At 36.8% G+C, this 18656-nt stretch overlaps 2 protein-coding genes across 3 annotated transcripts; one reads left to right on the top strand and one right to left on the bottom strand.

The window, feature by feature from the left end:
- The first annotated feature begins 965 nt into the window (after window positions 1–965).
- On the top strand, window positions 966–10456 carry LOC111329218 (succinate dehydrogenase [ubiquinone] iron-sulfur subunit, mitochondrial). The gene is made up of 10 exons (XM_022933849.2): window positions 966–1116; window positions 3436–3504; window positions 3728–3786; window positions 4482–4567; window positions 4694–4751; window positions 8096–8174; window positions 8320–8436; window positions 8720–8848; window positions 9495–9593; window positions 10132–10456. Exons 1-10 carry the CDS (start codon window positions 1024–1026, stop codon window positions 10210–10212), a joined length of 870 nt encoding a protein of 289 aa, XP_022789584.2. The 5' UTR covers window positions 966–1023; the 3' UTR covers window positions 10213–10456.
- A 1188-nt stretch (window positions 10457–11644) lies between these two features.
- LOC111329210 (TAR DNA-binding protein 43) lies at window positions 11645–18568 on the bottom strand. 2 transcript variants are annotated; one of them, XM_088729338.1, is made up of 6 exons: window positions 18159–18568; window positions 17080–17267; window positions 16461–16601; window positions 15299–15787; window positions 13053–13119; window positions 11645–12700 (listed from the first exon to the last, which is right to left on the bottom strand). In XM_088729338.1, exons 1-4 carry the CDS (start codon window positions 18397–18399, stop codon window positions 15308–15310), a joined length of 1050 nt encoding a protein of 349 aa, XP_088585464.1. In that variant the 5' UTR covers window positions 18400–18568; the 3' UTR covers window positions 11645–12700; window positions 13053–13119; window positions 15299–15307. The 2 variants fall into 2 exon arrangements, with proteins under 2 accessions (XP_088585464.1, XP_088585463.1); XM_088729337.1 differs by having other exon boundaries at window positions 13053–15787.
- Between the last annotated feature and the right edge of the window lie 88 nt (window positions 18569–18656).

Genomic DNA, 18656 nt, shown 5'->3' with positions numbered 1-18656 from the left:
AGCTTGGGCTGCTTGTGGTTTTACCTGTGTGACCCGTAGCCTCGTTTCGAAACTTCAAAGTCCGCTGAGCTCTCGTACAGTGGGCGTAAATGCGATAAAGGCTATTATCAAAACCCTAATCAATCCGATACAGTGGTGACAAGTGGAGCACATAGAGAAACCGGAACCCAAATAGGAAATACCGAAACGGCACTTTGGATACCAAATCTAGAAACCCATCAGTATTTTGACAAAAACCGAAACCCAAATGTTAAAAAAACGGAAAATCTGCAAACGGCAATGAACACCAAAACCGGAAAACCAAAGTTTTTTGGTACAAAAATCGAAAAAGCGATCTAAAAATAGCCAAAACCGTAAAACAAAAAAAACCAATGCCACCTTCATGGACTGATAAAAACTCTGAACAAAATAGAAGCGAAGTTCACAGGATAACAATCTCATCATTTTCGTTAGGAGTGTTCGTCAAGGCTTTCGTCTAGACATCGAATAACTATCATTTTACGACTGCAGAGCTACAGTTACAGTAACTGCCACGGGGGCGATTTGACTCAGACGTCATTTATTGCCTATTGTATTAAACTTCAATCGATTGAAAGCTAAGATTTATTAGTTTATTGCAAAAAGGGAAAGGCGCTCAGGTCAGAAGTTATGTGTAGCGTCTCAACACGTTCACCTTAAATGAAATGAAAGGTAACCTCCCCCCCTCTATGTTGCATAATCAGCAATTCACGCCTCCATTTACGTTTTATCAAAATAGAATCGTTGCTAATTAGTGTACATTGTAGTGTGACCGTAATATATGCAAAATGCTAGCAGGTATAAAACACGTGAATTTTGGCTCTACATTTTTATTACTTGGATTAGTGTGCGTGAATAAAGAACTTTGTTTTTACAGAACCGAGTAGTTAGCACTCTACCTAGTTCAAACTTGCTCTCCCTTACCCTTGCCTTTCTCTTGACATTGAAGACGGTGCTGTAGTCCCAGTCCCCCAGTGAAGACGTGCAGGTACGCACACTTAACTTATGCAATCCAAAATGGCGGCTGCCTCCGTAGTCTGTGCGAGAAACATAACTACTAAAGCCCTGCAATTACGGCCAGCAGTGGCTATTTCTAAGGTATGTGGAATTTAATTGAACAATGATGGTTTTCTTGCATCTTAGGCCGGCTGATCTTGTAGTAGCAACACGAAACGTTTGCTATAATACTTTTCGTGTCAAACGTATTTCCAGTAGCAAAGGTTTATCAAGTGTTATGTCATTGATCACCAGTAAATGCGATCGAATATTTTATGGTGTTGATGATTATTTCCAACCTTAAGCAGTTTGTCTATCGCATTGGTAACGATGAAGGTGTACTCATGCTGAGTTCTTATTCTTTCGTCTTCTCTGTCTCCTTATTTCATAGATAACTATATGAAGAACGTTTAAATTTGTACCCAAGATTACTCTCTAAAGTTATCCTATTCTTCTTTCGTAAAAACCACATCGCTGTTCGTGACTCTGGAACTTTAATTTGTAACTGGATAGTCTCACACCAACATGAAATGAGCACAACTGAATCTGGAGTAAAGATTGGTAAACCGTCGATGAACCTTTCTATGTGAATGACTTTATTCTTTTTTCGTTTAGAATCTTTTAATCAAATTGATTATCATTAGCCTTTATTCAGTATATGATAATGGATGTGAGACTTGCAGAAAGTCAGATACAGAGTGGTTTCAACAAAACCAAACAAAACAAAACCAGCAGTTTGTACCACAACAACAGATTTCATGTTTGTTAGCTCATTACACCCTAACATCAGTATACATATTCTCCATACTGTGTTTTATATGTTTCCTGTGCTATCAAAAAGGAGAATTTGTTAACAATCAAGAGCTTCTTGGGTGGTTGGTCATTTCCTGTTTTCTGATAAACCATAAACTTTGATTCAGTAGTAATAAATTTTTTAGAGCAATTAGATGCTAGTCACTCTCAGGAGTTGACCCTTTCGCTCCTAAGATCTTCTTTGTAATTCTCCTTACTGTCTGCAATACAACTCTCATGATGCAAGTTTGGAGAATATGTTACTGGATCAACTAATTGATATTGATATTTTTCTCTATTCTTATGGCTTGTCTGCTTGATATTGTATATCAATTTGATATATATGATACTGGATCAACTAATTAACAATTGGTTCATGCTTTAGCGTGCACTTTCGAGTTATGGAGCACGCGGGAAGTTTGGAGAGCATGAAAGAAGCGTAAGAGTTGCCCGAGGCGATAGCCGAGGGAAACTCTAGCTTCTTGAGTGCTCTCCAAACTTCCCACGTGCTCCATAACTCGATAGTGCACAGCTGAAAGCATGAACCAATTGTTTTAGAACATAGCCGGTGGAATTGTGCATCAAATCCGACGCGAAAAACGGACAACAATATCAGTTGAAGCGAATCGTGACGGTGCTGTTTCCGAGTCTCCTTTTCCTTTGTTTTTCTCTCTTTCTGCCTCATTTAAGAGCTCTAGCCCAAGGGAAAAGGTCCAAACATTGTCTTCGTTTTCGGACTAGTAGGCCAAGTTTCTGTTTGTATCCATTATTGTCGCGAAATATATTATTTTTCCCCGTGCTAACAATGGCCGCTTGCGCGAAAAGAAAAGTTCTGGCGAAGTCGGATTTGCTGACGCTATCAGCGTGCACTATCGGGATTTTGAGCACACTCACGTATAATGAATTTAATTGCGCGACTCTGCTAGCTATGTTCTAATTGATATTGAGATTTTTCTTTATTTTCATTGCTTGTCTGCTTGATATTGTATTGATAAAAATGGTACTGGATCAACTAATTGATATTGATATTTTTCTTTATTCTCATGGCTTGTCGGCTTGATATTTTATTGATATGCATGGTACTGGATCAACTAATTGATATTGAATATTTTTCTTTATTTTCATGGCTTGTCTGCTTGATATTGTATCAAATTGATATATATGGTACTGGATCAACTAATTGATATTGATATTTTTTATTAAAAACTGGATCATTGGATAATGCAATTCAAGACTTTTTATTGGCTTAGCCATTATGGTATATGAGCCAATATACCATAATCTAATATCTGTACATTGTAAGAGCCGGTCTCTTCTTACAAAATAAAGTTGAGAAGATTTGTCCAATATCTTGGGGGCCTTTTTTTTGATAAAACAATTATTCCAATGTGCACTCGTGGAATAATTGTTAATTATTCTCATGGCTTGTCTGCTCAATATTGTAAGGAGAAAATTTGTTTTGGTCTCTCATGGGAGATAAAGGGTTCAAGGGTTAAATGCTAATACCTCGCCGATGGAAACCTGAGACATGGCCTTTGGACTGCTCATTAACTGATTTTGATCTTCAGATAGACTCATTTAATGAATTAGAAATTAATGATTACATAATTTACTGTTTTGATTCAACAGATTTCAGTACGGAATGCCACATCTGCCAGTGACAGTCCTCGAATGAAAACATTTTCTGTTTATCGTTGGGTGAGTATGCAAATGAGCTTCGCTGCAGTAAATCGTACTTTGTTTGTAATTACAATGCAGCTGTTGCCAGCAGAATAAGTGGCCACTAAACTGTCATTAAAGGATCAGAACATTGTACTCTTTAGACTAGAAAAAAGAGAAGATCATAAAAAATAATATCTCACATGTTGTTGGAAAAATAATAATGATGGTTAATTTCTATTAATACCCTTTTCATTTCTAGGACCCAGATAAACCTGGTGACAAGCCTAGGATGCAGGAATATCAAGTTGATCTAAACCGGTTTGTTATTTATAATACATTCTTACATGATAGTGTGGTCTGATAATTTGTCAGGGTGAGTGTAGTCCTGAAAAAGACTGTTGTATGTTGTTGTGCAGGGGGTTTCATCAATGTTTTTAGCAGTAGAGTAACTGGTTTTTACAAATGGGCAAAACTGTTTGTACTGAACATCTTTGTAAGATAAACTTGCCTCCAGATGGTCAAACCAGTTGGGCAAAACTGTTCTGGGCTGCTTCGGTAGGAGTAACGAAATAATTTGGATATATCAACAAAGTTAAAATGGTAAATTGGCCACCGTAAGGATTACAAAAGCTGACGTTTCGAGCGTTAGCCCTTCGTCGGAGCGAATAGAGGAATTGTGGGTTGTGTGTGCTTTTAAAGGCAGAAAATGGAGCTACGTTATTGGTGGGACCATGACAATGAAACCCCTGGTTGTGACTGATGTTTCGACAACCTGAGTGGATTACACATTACTATTGTCTACACATTTGTTTCTCTCAGCGTTGTTATGATAATGGTCTTGTATGTGGTGGTAAGTTACCATAGATATACATGAACATGTTCAACTGGTCTATATTAATTAATATCTATGGTTATGATACTACTGTACAACATTGCCTAAATCAAGAAAGGTTTGTAATAAAACAATCAATTATTACTGAGTTTTTACCATATCCTCAAAAATCTGTTTTCAGATGTGGTCCAATGGTCCTTGATGCGTTGATAAAGATAAAAAATGAAGATGACCCAACACTGACATTCAGGAGATCTTGCAGAGAAGGTACTTATAACAGTCACTTGCATGTATCTTGTCTCTTAGTTCCTTGTAATTTTATTTTATGGTTAGACCAAATTGCATCAGGTGGTGAAACTCAACTGATAATGTTTCCCTCTAAATCTATGGCAGGAATCTGTGGCTCATGTGCCATGAACATTGGAGGAACAAACACTCTAGCTTGTATAAGGTAAGTTTGAACCATGTTTTGCATAACTACTTACTGTATGTTAGTATGTCTACTGTATGCTATTTACTACCGAAGCCGAAAAGGGACAATCCAAAAATATTTTTCAAATCCCAAAAAATATTTCAAATCGCAATATTTATTTTAAACTCACTATCGAAAAGTTTGACAAATCCAAAGATATTTTGCAAATCCAAAAAAATATTTAGAAATCCAAAAAATTTTTTTCAAAATCCAAAAATATTTTGCGAATCCAAAAAAATATTTTGAAATCTAAAAAATTTTTTTCAAAATCCAAAAGTATTTTGCGAATCCAAAAAAATATTTTGAAATCCAAAAAAATTTTTTCAAAATCGGAAAATATTTTGCAAATCCAAAAAAATTTTGCGTTAAATGGGAACACTAAGAACTGTAGTATGATCGAATCAGCGCGCGCGGCGCAAGCTGAAAGCAATCAAGACAACTTAATGATCGAGACAGTGAAAAAAATAGCTGTACATCTACAAAGGCGAACGATTAAAAAAAGACAATCCCTGATGTACGTACTCATTTTAAACAAACTGAGACATTTCAGTATACACACTATAGTTCCTGTCACCCACAAGGAATTAAAAGAGACTTCATAAAATGGGAGACCCTTAGACTTCTAAGAACAAACTCCTCTCAAACAATATTTGAGGAGAAAATTACAAATGAAGCGCATTTGCTAAAGAGAGGCTACCGAGAGGACCTCATGAGCACAACCCTCTCAGAAGTGAATTAAAAAACAGGAAATTAGCTCTTTAACAGAAACAAAAGACGAACCAACGAATCTTGCCTTTTGTGTTTCACAATACCAACCATCAGTGCCAAACCTAAAGCAAATTCTCATGAGACACTGGCATTTAATAGAAACACAACCACTACTCAACGGAATATACAAAAATCCGTTTCTCGTATCTTACAAAAGAGGACAGTCGCCCAAAGACATACTCAGTGGGGCCAAACTTTGAATAGGCTACTCTAAACACGCGCTGGGGAGTCATGTAGGCCTGTCAACCCTATTTTACAACAATGTCTTGTCTAACTATTTCCCAAACAGTGTGTTCTGAATGAAGGTGGTTTCTTCTTTGTAACCCATAGTGACGTAGCCTTCTCTTCAAAGTCCTCACTTTCATTGAAATCCCATGGTATTCTGCCAGAAAGTGAACAATGGTCTTGTAACGAAATCCCTTATTAAAGTAATGTTCTATAGCCAATCTTTCGTCTCCCAAGCTGGACAACACACTTTCCTCTTCACGCCATTTTAGTGTTCCACAACAATGGCAGAATGTTTCATTGTTCCCACATTCTCTTCCACACTTTTGACAGTACAGGGTTTTCCTTTTCGGCCGGCGACCGGCGATTTTCGCCGCCTGCGAACGGCTCCGTCGCCGGCGACTAAAAGAGTCCTTGCTGTTATATAATTTAAAATATTTGAGATAAATAATAAACACTTTGTATGTTGTCTGACAATGACGTATAAGAAACGGAAATCGATAAAAAGTACATATTTCAGCAAAAAACGAAGTAGAATTTTTGCGCGTGTACTGGTACGTGACATTCAGTACAAGTTTGCGCGGTCAAGTCATGTATCACTGGCATCCCTTCAAGCTTAAAGATACGTAAATTATTCAATTTTTGCATTTAAATAAATTACTATTTGAAAGGTCGATTATCTTCTTGATTTATCCGCTTTTAACTGTTTTAGTTAGAACAGATATACTTTAACTAGGAACTACTTATTCTCACTAAGCCAAAGCATCACAAATATTATCTTGGGCCAAGTCCGAAGTAAAGTAAGTCTCAGGCGATCGTGTGGGATGCAATTAATTGCGAAATATTTTCTGTGATGTTCGTATTTTTGTTTACCTTTGATTTCTGTGTCAATATATCTTTATGTGAAATTCTTCCAGATCGATTCGAGTGTTGTTTTACATTAATATTTATAAGCAATGTGCCCGGTATTGCCAATCAACGTGCTAGAAAAGGGCTGCATTTTATCAAATACATTGTCATTTCTTGTGTTGTTAAGCCTGTTCATTTCCTTAATTTAAGCACCCAAAATGCACCAGATTGCATCTCAGAGCGCTCAAATGTTTAAAATTTCCCGGGGGGGGGGGGGCATGCCCCCAGACCCCCCTAGTTGTTCGCGCCTTCACCACTCAGGCTGGGTGCTACTCGCCCAAATTGTCTCCGCCTGCTTCCCTTTCATCCGACTTCAACTTTCTTTGAAAAGGAAAACCCTGCAGTACATGTTCTATCCTCTATTATTCGTCATTTTGTATGCGGGATGATGCGGGATATGGCAAGAAAACGCCAGTGTAACGCTGGGTGACTGCTGGCGCAAATAGCACGTGACAAAATATTTTTTTGGATTTGCAAAGTATTTTCGGATTTTGAAAAAATTTGTTTGGATTTCAAAAAATTTTTTTGGATTCGCAAAATATCTTTGGATTTGTCAAACTTTTTGACAGTGAGTTTAAAATGAATATTGCAATTTGAAATATTTTTCAGCATTTGAAAAATATTTTTGGATTGTCCCTTTTCAGCTTCCGTAATTTACTCTTATTTAGTGTATGTTAGCCTCCCGGTTAGCTCAATGGATAGAGCGCTGGACTGTTGTGCGGGAGGTTGAGGGTTTGAGCCCCGGCCAGACCAACACTCAGGGCCTGAAAATAATTGAGAAGAATTTGCTGCCTTTCTATAACATCAAGAAATGGTTAGATATTCTAGTCTTCTCAGATAGGGACGAATAAATGGAGGTCCCGTCTCCTGCAGGGTTGGGGAAGGAGATGTTAATTTCCCACACACGAGATTACTGTGTGACAGATGTCCTCCCTTGGGTGGGATGGGTTGGTTTACAGAGGGCCATGTGTTAGAAAACTCTTTACTGGGTTAACCATGTATTTACCCTCTTGAAATAAAGAACATTTTATTGTATTGTATTGCATTGTATTGCTTAAGTTAGATCTTCAGTTGCCTTGTTAGGGTTTTAAGCAAAGTAAAAGCTCAAACATTTTAGTGAAATTGTTGCTACCTGGTACAATGGCAACTGCTCTATTTCTTGTGGTGGTCATGCTATTATGACTTTTCACAAAGTGACTAAAGGGAACAAGCAGACACATGTTAAAAGAGGAAATAGCAATCCCAAGCATCTATGGTCATCTTGGAAATCCAAAGTTGTATATGATTCTAGCAATGCCAGTAAGGTTCCAATACTACTTAATCAGCATTATTCTTTCCTTTGCAAAATTATTATTGATACATAAATATTACATATTAAACAAAACCAACCTCTTAACTATAAGTAATGATTTTTTTCTCAGTCGCATCAACCCAGATGTGGGAAAGAAAACTAAGATCTATCCACTACCACATATGTATGTGGTTAAAGATCTTGTTCCTGTAAGTTTTGTTTATTTTTGTGTGAAATTGTTAGTTCAGGTAAATTCTTTAAATGTGTTGAACTCATCCAAGATTTTTTCAATTGGTGCTGTTTGCATAAATTTACATTTGTGAGTTCCTCACAGATAGATTTTTTTTGTTGTAGGATATGAACAACTTCTATGAGCAGTATCGCTCAATTGAACCTTACCTCCAAAAGAAGACAGAGGTGGAATATGGAAAGGAACAATACTTGCAATCAATTGAAGACAGGAAGAAACTGGTATGTTACCCAATCAGATGAACATTTAACCTTTAGTACCCTAACATCAGCATATAGAAGTTACTGTTCTCTATACATTTCCTAAGGCGGTGACGAGGAGAATTTGTTTAACAATGGAGCGCTTCTTTAGTTGATCAGTTGTTTTATTCTTGTGACTCTAAATGTGTGATATGATGTGGTAGTCTGCTTTCATCAGAGAGCACACGAATCCTGATTATGGCCATGGAAACAAAGATTACAGGCAAGAGACCTGACTTGTGAATTTTTCTTTTGTTCACTTTAGGATGGATTGTATGAGTGTATCCTATGTGCATGTTGTAGCACTTCTTGTCCTAGTTACTGGTGGAATGGTGACAAGTACCTTGGACCAGCAGTCCTCATGCAGGCTTACCGCTGGATGATTGACAGTCGGGTTAGTTTAATATGAAGTTAGTTAGTTTACCCAGTAGTGAACCTGGCTAATATTATTCAATGTTGACCCAACCACAATTTAGAAACTAAATATTTCTCGAACACATTCATGCATTTCCTTACCATTTTTTGACTGTAATAAAATTATCTCACCAAATGTTTCCATATGCCTTTTGTTTGCTTAGGCATCATGAGAAGCATGGTGTCCTACATGTATAGTACATGTGTACCTGAAAACTTTACTGGCAGTAATACTTAAAGACTCGATTAAGAAAGTTGTGTTAATCTGTTTGCATACTGTAAAGTAAAGTCTGTTTTACGAGCCTAGTGGCCCATTAGGCTGGTGCTTAACTCCAGTTTCTGTAGCATGAAGTGACTAGGAGTATTTCTACTCCCCCCTGGATGGGATGCCAGTCCATCGCAGGGTTACCCCCAGCATTAAATTACCGGTACCCATTTATACACCTGGGTGAAGAGTGGCACTCTGAGAGTAAAGTGTCTTGCCTAAGAACACAACACAATGTCCCGGCCGGGGCTCGAACCTGGACCACTCGATCCAGAGTCAAGCGCAGTAACCATGAGGCCACCGCACCTCCACTTTGCATACTGTAGCCAATAGTAATTTCTGACCTCTGAAATGATTATAGGATGACTACACTGAAGAGCGCTTGGCTAAACTGGACTCTGATCCATTTAAAGTATACAGGTGTCATACCATCATGAACTGCACTAAGACATGTCCAAAGGTAACTAATACATTGTTTATAGGGGATTGATACAATAGAACCTATTTTAAATTTCATACCAAAACAGAATGACATCTTACCACCCTGAGCTCAGCAGATTTTCATTTGCTAGTGTGTTGTGTGATGGACTTTCAAGTTGCCCAAATTGTTTTTACACAGTAGTTAATAGATCATTCCAGGTTTCAGATATGTTTGCCCTAATTTGCATATTCATGGTTCATTTCAAAAAATGAGTTGAGACACTGGTGACATTTAGTGTTGAAGACCATTACTGTAGCTGGAGTTGTGTAATAGCTTGGGACAGAGTGAAGCAAAAAGACAGACAAACAAACAAGCAACTCCCTATTAGATCATGCTTATCCTGGACAAAAGGAAGCACAGACAGGTGCTATGTAGGGGGGGGGGAATGTTCTCTACTACACTGTTTGCATCTTGTTCTTTGAATAACGCGGACCTGTAAGCAAGGAAAAAATTGAAACAGTACTACATTTTACCCTTGTAATTTGTTATTTTAATTCATCTTCTGTTTTGTTCCAAGGGGTTGAATCCAGGAAAGGCCATTGCTGAAATCAAGAAAATGTTGGCCACGTACCAGGGAAAGAAGGCTGCTACAGCTTAAGACAGAAATTTCTCCTTTTCTACTTCACACTGGATCAGTTTCAAACTTAAAATTCAGTTGTACAGAAAATCTTTGTTTTGTTAATGCATAAAAAGAAACAGTAGTCTGTAAAGGAATACTAATATTTTGAATTTGGCTTGCATTTAAGCTCTCCACTTCTACCACTTGCTTGAAATTTTATGGGTAACATCAATGTTGTGTAACAATAAGAGGAATTAGCTATTAACAAACCCGCTTTACTTTCCTTGTTTTAGAATTTTTTCTGGGATCGTCTGTTCTCCATGTTACAATATAATGATTATTTCTTTAACACAACTTATTTTTTCTAACATGAAAGAACTTTTGGTAATTTATTTAAAGTGGAATTAGTTTTAATTGTACAGGATACAATGGTGATAAAAAATGCTTTCATAAATTACAAGAAGGTTTTGTTAGGTACTGTCTTGTTTATAACCAGCAGTTAATTTTAAAATACATCAGGAGTTACTGCTGTTACACACAAGAATGCTCTAAAGAAGGATTCATGTCAATTTGGTAAAGACTAAATAATCATCAAAGTAAATTTGTTGTGAGAACTTCCTTGCACTTGCATTACTATGCCATACACGAGTCTTGTAAAAACATAATAAGTTATGAAGTTGAATCTTGATCACTGAAAAGAAACTTCTTGGCAAATCAAGGTGGTTCGAGTCAACAGTATAGGGAATTCAATTTCCAAAAAGTAAGATGAAAAAAATAATAAAATTAACCCTTGGGCAAAAGGCATCCCTTCAATTTAGTTAAAGTATTAGCTGGTAAATGTTCAAGTTGGTGGCAGTCAACAGCAAAATATTTTAACATGAAGTTCCCTAGCAAATTTGATGCTTCAAATACATTTCAACTCTTGACAACCACATATCAACGTACCAGTAGTTATCAATTAGACATAAACTCCACTTAAGTCCATCTAAAGTGGAAAACAAGACTATCCAGGCTCTTGCAACAATTCTCAAATTGTAAATTATCACAGAAATTCTCAGCCTCGCGACAATGGACAGCTTAAGTTATACTAGGTTGAACTTAGTCTAACAGAACAATGTCCACACAAGGGATTTTGCAACAACTCTCAAATTGTAAATTATCACAGAAATTCTCAGCCTCGCAACAATGGACAGGTTAAGTTATACTAGGTTGAACTTAGTCTAACAGAACAATGTCCACACAAGGGATTTTGTCTTCTGAGAGGTGAATAAAAGTAGACAAGTGTTCCTATATGGATGGGAACATGGCTAAATTGAGGTAACAGACTAGCAGAGTGGGGTGAGAATTATTTTGGCCTTATGGATGATTTGCCTTTCCTTGCTTTTAAGGAAGCTATAATCCTTCAAAAATGAGCCCTTCACTTGATGTACTTTGGTGACTACAGATCTCATGCAATCCCATTTTTTGTTTCTTCTTGTTTTCTTCCTTTGGATATGCTTTACTTTAAATCAGTTGCCATCATGATGCATGACATATCCAATAATTTGTCACCTTCTAACATATCTAACTTATTCACTTATCAAGCTAATATTCATCCCCATAAGACAAGATCATCTTCAAGAGGCAACTATTTTGTTGAAAGTTCAAGATTAGATATACAAAGAAAGGGCATTTTCAAGAAATGGTGTTAGAATCTGGAATAGCTTGCCTTGTGAAGTGTGCCAGCTATCAAGATACAATTTTAAGAGTAAAATTCATAATTTCCTCCTCTAGAGACTTGAAAAATATGACGATTATATTGATTTGTCTACTTTAATAGCACAACTATAAGACCCCAGCTTGTTCTGTTCTCTTGCTGTATCTTAAATGTATTAAATTAAATGTAGTTGTAATTTTTCTAGAATTTTGAATCTCTTGCTCTTTAAATCTTTTGATTTTATAATATACGTATTAAACACTGCCTGCCTCGACTAGCCTTTGCTAACTATAATAATAATAATAATAATAATAATAATAATAATAATAATAAAAACTCTTGTGAGTGAACAACTCAGAATTTTTAGAGTCCTTAGGCACCAAGTCTACTTACACCCTCAAACTAACAAGATCATAATATAAATTATTCTGACAGTCTGCCATATCTTTGACTAGTTTTTTTACAGGGAATTTATTTAATAAAAATATCCTTAAAATAACATTTTTCTTCACCCTCAACCTTCTTTGTTACACAATGCACTGGTATTGTGAGGAGAAATTGTCTACTGGTCACTTGAGGGCAAAAAAGGGTTTAAGAGTACGGATTTCTTGTTGGTTTCTGCAAGACAACACTTGTCTGTAACAATACGCCTAATATGAAGTTAGGCAGATGTTTGAGCCATCTGTGTGGTTCTGGGGCTTGAAAGAACAGTATAAACCAAGAAGAAACTGGATCTCCACAAACACCATTCAAGAGATTGCTCTAAACTTCCTGTTTGGTGACAGTAACATCTTCCTGTGGTTTTATTTTCTGTAACCTGTGTGCCTAGCACTGAGAAAAGGAAAAGGAATTAGGTAAAGAAGAACACATTATGCAGTTCATTCTGTGAAATAAAACAAGGAAAGATTTCTGTAGAGAAAAGGATAAAAAAAATTGTCAGTGTTTGAATTTTAAAACATTTTCATCTCTTTATCTAGAATAGAAGTTGCTCAGCCATAAATGTAACTGATTATCCAAAACAGTTTTAGCTTGCAATGCTGACATAGCAACCTAGCATATTCACCCAAAGCTTTCTATAATTGCAAGCTTCATGTGCACGCAAGAAATGCCTAATGCATTCCAATCAAAGGAATTTCTATTAATTGAACAAGTCCAGGTTGGTATACATTAGAACAGGCCTCACCTGTTCTTATGTCAGAGAACAGCTTAACTCTGGAAACTTCATCACTTGTTGGAGTCCACTGGCATGCCTGTTGATGAGGCCAACGGGAATAATGTTATCTGTTACATATCTAAGCAAACTGTCACACAGAACAAAGAAAACTGTTAAACACAATACATCTCTCTCATAAAAATGCTAGAAAATTTACAGATGTGCCAAGAGGTTTGGAACATAAGTTTTCACACATGCATTATTGAATACTGATATAAGTCATGGAAATTTTACTGCCTTGCTTAAGTATGAAAATGTGTCATCTTGGTAATTAATCTTTAGATGTCATATAATGTTATTAAGGAAGTCATTAGCTAGTGAGTGCGGACCTTAGGTGAGTCAAGAAATAAATTTCCTTAAGATAACTTACAGGCTTCCACACTTAAATTTGAACACATTCTAAAAACACACACATTTTATACTCACAATATTCTTTGACCAACACACAGATGTACTTACAGTGTTCTCACTCATATTCCCACACCACCTTAACAATCTAATGCCACACTGCAGCCATTCTGTGTACCCTCTGCAACCCTTTGAAACTCACAAGATCGCTCTTCATCCTAAAGATGACACTCTGCATTTGCATCTCCTTGACCCCATAGAGTCTCTGCATGGCTATCACAGAAAGTCATAGCATTCACTTCTTCTTGAGTTACATTCCACTCTTAGCTTTCATATCACGATGAACACATAACAGAACAATGTATCAAACACAGAATCACACATACATTCTCAATTTCCCTCTCTTCTGGACTTAATGTATTTGTTCTTTCTTAGGTAAACCAGTGAGCAATGGGTTGCACAATCCTCACATGAAATAAATTGTTTGAACCCACAAGTAATACTCAATCAAGTAGCATGATCATCTTAGTAAGGGAAGTCTTGAAAAAGAACTGCCATTCTTTATAGAAACTGTTATTTTGACAACACGAGTCCACATCACCTCATGAAGACAACACTGCTGAGATAGAAGTCACTGTTGCCAAAAACAATTTTCCCTACACTCTTACAATCTCACTGCACAATAAAAACTCTCTGATTTCTTTGATTGCACTGTCAGCTATTCCTTCATTTCAGTTTTTTGCCACACTATTCCAACACCACTTCTCAGTCAAATTGCTTAGAATAAATGCCATTCATGTGCCCTGTCCCAATTTCAACAAAAAATAATTCCAGTGTTAGTTTCCATGCCACTCAAATTCCCTGATATACTACATTAGCACAGACCATGCATATTATACTGAACAATTTCCCACACACATCCAGGTCATTTATTTCGCTTTCTTGTCATTCCTTCAAGACAATTTTACGATGATGACAAAGTTAAGAATGAAGCAATATGCAATATGATTATACAATATGCAAAAACTAAGTTCACTATTTGGACCCCTACGGTGTTCAGGTTGTGTTCAACTCTTAAATTTAATGGTAATGCAAAGACAAAATGAAAATATCTAAGCAGTACAATTCATTACACTCATAGAGATCAGATGGCTACACATGCACCCTTACATAACACAGCACTCTCACCCATCCAAAGTATTTGAAACAATGTTTCCTCAATAATGTAAACAGTAGAATTCACTCCTCATTCACTTGACATTTCTTCACCCTTACTAATAAAAGCAAAGTTCTTTCCAGTCTCACTGTGCTTTTTGAGTAAAATTTACAGCTGCAGTGCTTTTTGAGTTGAATTCGTAGCTGCAATACTGATAACAAAGGTACTTTAACTTAAAATGATTTCAAATTATGATAAAAAAAGCCATGACATATGTGTAAATGTATATAACATAAGAGAAAGAGGTGGTCCCTATGACACTCTTGGTTTACTTCCACCTGATAAAAATCTACCGTTTGAAGAAAGAAATTCACTTTGAATACTCAACTTTCTTTCTTTAGCAAATTTTTACTTAATAAAAAACCACCTTGTATCAATTTTTATTTGAGAAAAATATTACAGAATGATACTGTACCAACTGATGGAGTAGTAATTCTCATGCACCAATACCGTTTCCTTAGGAAAAACTAGTGTCAGTTCAACTATAATCTAACAAAGTCTGCCTTATGATATAACTTATTTACACACTGCAAACAATAAATTTATTATTGCAGTGAAATAACAAGTCATCATATGCTAGCTTTTACAACTGGAGGAATGTTTGAAAATTGTATGAAGTACCACAATCCAGAAAACAGAGACACAATCCTACCCTGGATATTTATCGCCTTCCATGTCTGTTGGCCATCATGTTACTAGCCCCTGATGGGTTCCCCATGTTCATCATGCTCTGCATCATACTATTGTAAGCTGCTGATGCATTGTATGGCATATTCTGACGTCCAGCATTGTTCCAGGAACCCATTCCATACATTTCTGGAAATCCCATACCACCCCAGCCTGGCAAGGAGTTTTGGGACATAGACTGCATATCTGCTGGAGAGGGCATGTGGACATTTTTTGCTGCTTTAGGCTCTGCAAAGTTCACATTTAGTAGATTTGATCCCAAGCGATGATTCTGAGACTGAACTTTCTTGGCAACTTCTCCAGAAGCAAATGTGACAAATGAAATTCCACGCATGGGTTTTGGAATGTAGACATCAATCACCTCGCCAAACTTACTAAAGTAATCCAAAAGATCCCCCTCATTTGTTGAATCAGGAAGACGTCCAACAAACAATTTCTTTGGCATAAATTCTTGCTGTATTGAAGGAAAAAAAAATTCTACATTTACAGAAAATTTTATTTAGGTTAAGTATTTTAAGCTTGGTGTCCTAGTACAGCCAGAGGTTTTCCCAGTTTCTGTACATGAAGTGACAAGGAGAAAGAGTACTGCTACTCTTCTTACTAGCTCAAAGTAGGTGCCCTGGCCCCCCTCAACCCCACACTAGTCCTACTGCAAACAGTCACATTTCCCTGAAAGTGTGTTGGCACTGGTACAGTCCTAGGTAGCAAGAGGCATTAAGCGAGTGAATTGTTTTACCCCAGAACAAAACATACTGACCCAACCACAGGTTAAATCCAGACCTTCTCCCTAGGAGTGCAGCTGACTTAGACTTTTACAGCCTAACATCAGCGGGCATATATATTCCCCATACTATTAATGAAACATTCCTTAGGGTGCTGACAAGGAGAATTTGTATAACAATCAAGACCTCCTTCAGTTGGTGTTCATTTCCTTTATTCTTATGACCTCAGTGTGTTATTCAGGGCTGATATCGTGAAGAGAAATTAGATGTTAGTCCCTCTTATAGGTTAAAAGGTTAAAACTAGGCATCTCCTTGTCAACTTTTCTTTAAGAACCATTCTTGGATTGTTCAAGATGTTGATGCCCTGGAGATGCACTGTTTACTATCCCTGTTGTTATCACTTACTTTACAACGTGGCAATCTCACTTCACAAAGTCGGCCTTGAATGCGGTGAACCTGGGATAAAACTGTTTTTGCCACTTCAGGGTCCTTGAAGTTCACAAACCCAAATCCTCTAGACTTACTACTACCATAATCCATTTTTACCTGACAAAAATAAAAGAATGGCATGGCAGATGTAAATCCCTTATTCAATGGTTTAAATTAACACATAATTAACAATTATTCCATGAGCACGCGTTGGATATGAGATGATACATGTAGATAGCCAACAAAGGGCGTAGCGCCGAGTTGGCTATAATCATCTCATATCCAACAAGCGCAAGTGGAATAATTGTTTTATTAAAAAAAAAACACCCCCAAGATATTAGACACATCTTCTCAACTTTATTTTGTAAGAAGAAACCGGATGTTACAATGTACAGATATTAGATTATGGTATATTGGCTTATATACCATAATGGCTAAGCCAATAAAAGTCTTGAATTGCTTTATCCAATGATCCAGATTTTAATAATACAAAATATCCCTATATTAAGTATGTTTAACCACCAAATAAGTTATCTGTATCATGGTTCAACCTTACGGAAGGAATTATTGTAAATCAAGTGATGAAGAGATTAACCTCTGCCATGACTATTTCACCAAACTTTTGAAAATATTCCTTCATGTCTTCTGCTGTAGTTTTCCAAGGAAGTCCAAGTACAATGAGATCTCCTAAGCCATCCTCTGGAGAAGAAATCTTTGTCATTTTTGTTTCTGGTTCTGCTTTGGTGTTGGGAGATTCTTCAATCTTCCTTTTACTAGTACTGTCTGCAACATTGAATACAATTTGACAACTTTAGATAAGAAAGGCAAAGTAATTTTCAGGGAAATCGAAATCAATCTCTTTAATTCATTTATCTATTATGAATTCTTTTAACTGAAACTTTACAGGAAAAGCAACCAAATGAGAGGAAAAAGATAAGCAACATAAAGTTAAATCAATACCTTGGGAAAGGCATGAATCAGTCAGAATGGAGAGAATTAAAACTGGTGTAAAAAAATTTGAAAACTGGTGTGAGCCCGATTGGGGTGATAAGAGTAAAAAATCTACTTTACAGCTTGTTAGCTTTGCAAAGGGACTTAATTTGTGGTTTAAGAACAAGGAATAGTATGAGCAATTTATTGGCAGCTCCATGCAAGTAAAAGACAAGCCAATGAAACACTCAAGTAAATGCATCTAAAGTGGCTAATGGTAGGCTATGGTTTTGCTTGTAGCCTGGCTAAACCTAGTTTATTGCCAATATGTCTACTTTGCTAGAACTGTAGTACTGTGTAATTTGTAATTAAAAATACAACTGGAAATTTCCTCCCACCACCGCCCAAAAAAAAGAAAGTGGTACTTATTTGACGATACTGTCATAAATAATAATTGGGTTCAGAAAAATTACAACAGTTATGGCAGAATCTCATTTGAATCTCCAAAAGATGAGTGTGGGTGCTCATTACGATGAAAACTCTCTCTCAAATAATTTGTATTTGTTTTTGTTGTTGCTGTCGCTTGATTATTCAAGAGTTTTGAAGTATGTAGCCCTTGCCTAGGACCTTTCATAAACCATCCAAATGGCTGCTCTGTCTTCATTTCTAACTTTTATATTTTTGTGGCTGAATTCGCCATTTAATATAAACAAACAAAATAATACTGAAATAAGTAACACTCACCATTTTTCTGCACCACAACGTACAAATGTCCACCCCATCCTTCTTCAGCGGGTGGGCAAAGCATGTTTTCCAACAAACGAATTCCTCTCCAGCTGTCAGTCTCTGGGTTCTTGTACCTCAAACCACAGGCACCGGGAAACTGCGCTTGAAGAGTCGACAGTAAAATTGTTCCATCTGCCTCAGTTGGCACTTCGATTGCTGGCAGCGACTCGTCCTCTGTGACTCGAACGTATTGAGCCATTTTAGGTTCTTCAGAAAGTAGCCTTTCAATGCTTAGGATTAGTTGTGAGTCGATTTTGCTGTCTTTTTCAACTTAAACCCCACAGAAAAACGAAGAAACAGTGCATTCAGTAATGTCAAGGATGTGAAACAGCCTGGTGAAAGATGGAGACAGTACGGGTATCCCAACATGCATAGCTAGAATTTACATTAGAAGGAGGACTGGGGATACTTCTGTGGTTGTAAAAAAAAACCCCACCATCTAACCACCCCTCTTCG

This window comes from Stylophora pistillata, chromosome 8, assembly GCF_964205215.1.
Source record: "Stylophora pistillata chromosome 8, jaStyPist1.2, whole genome shotgun sequence".
NCBI lineage: Eukaryota > Metazoa > Cnidaria > Anthozoa > Scleractinia > Pocilloporidae > Stylophora > Stylophora pistillata.
Note: the sequence above shows the minus strand (reverse complement) of the source record. Positions and strands in the feature narration are given on the sequence as shown.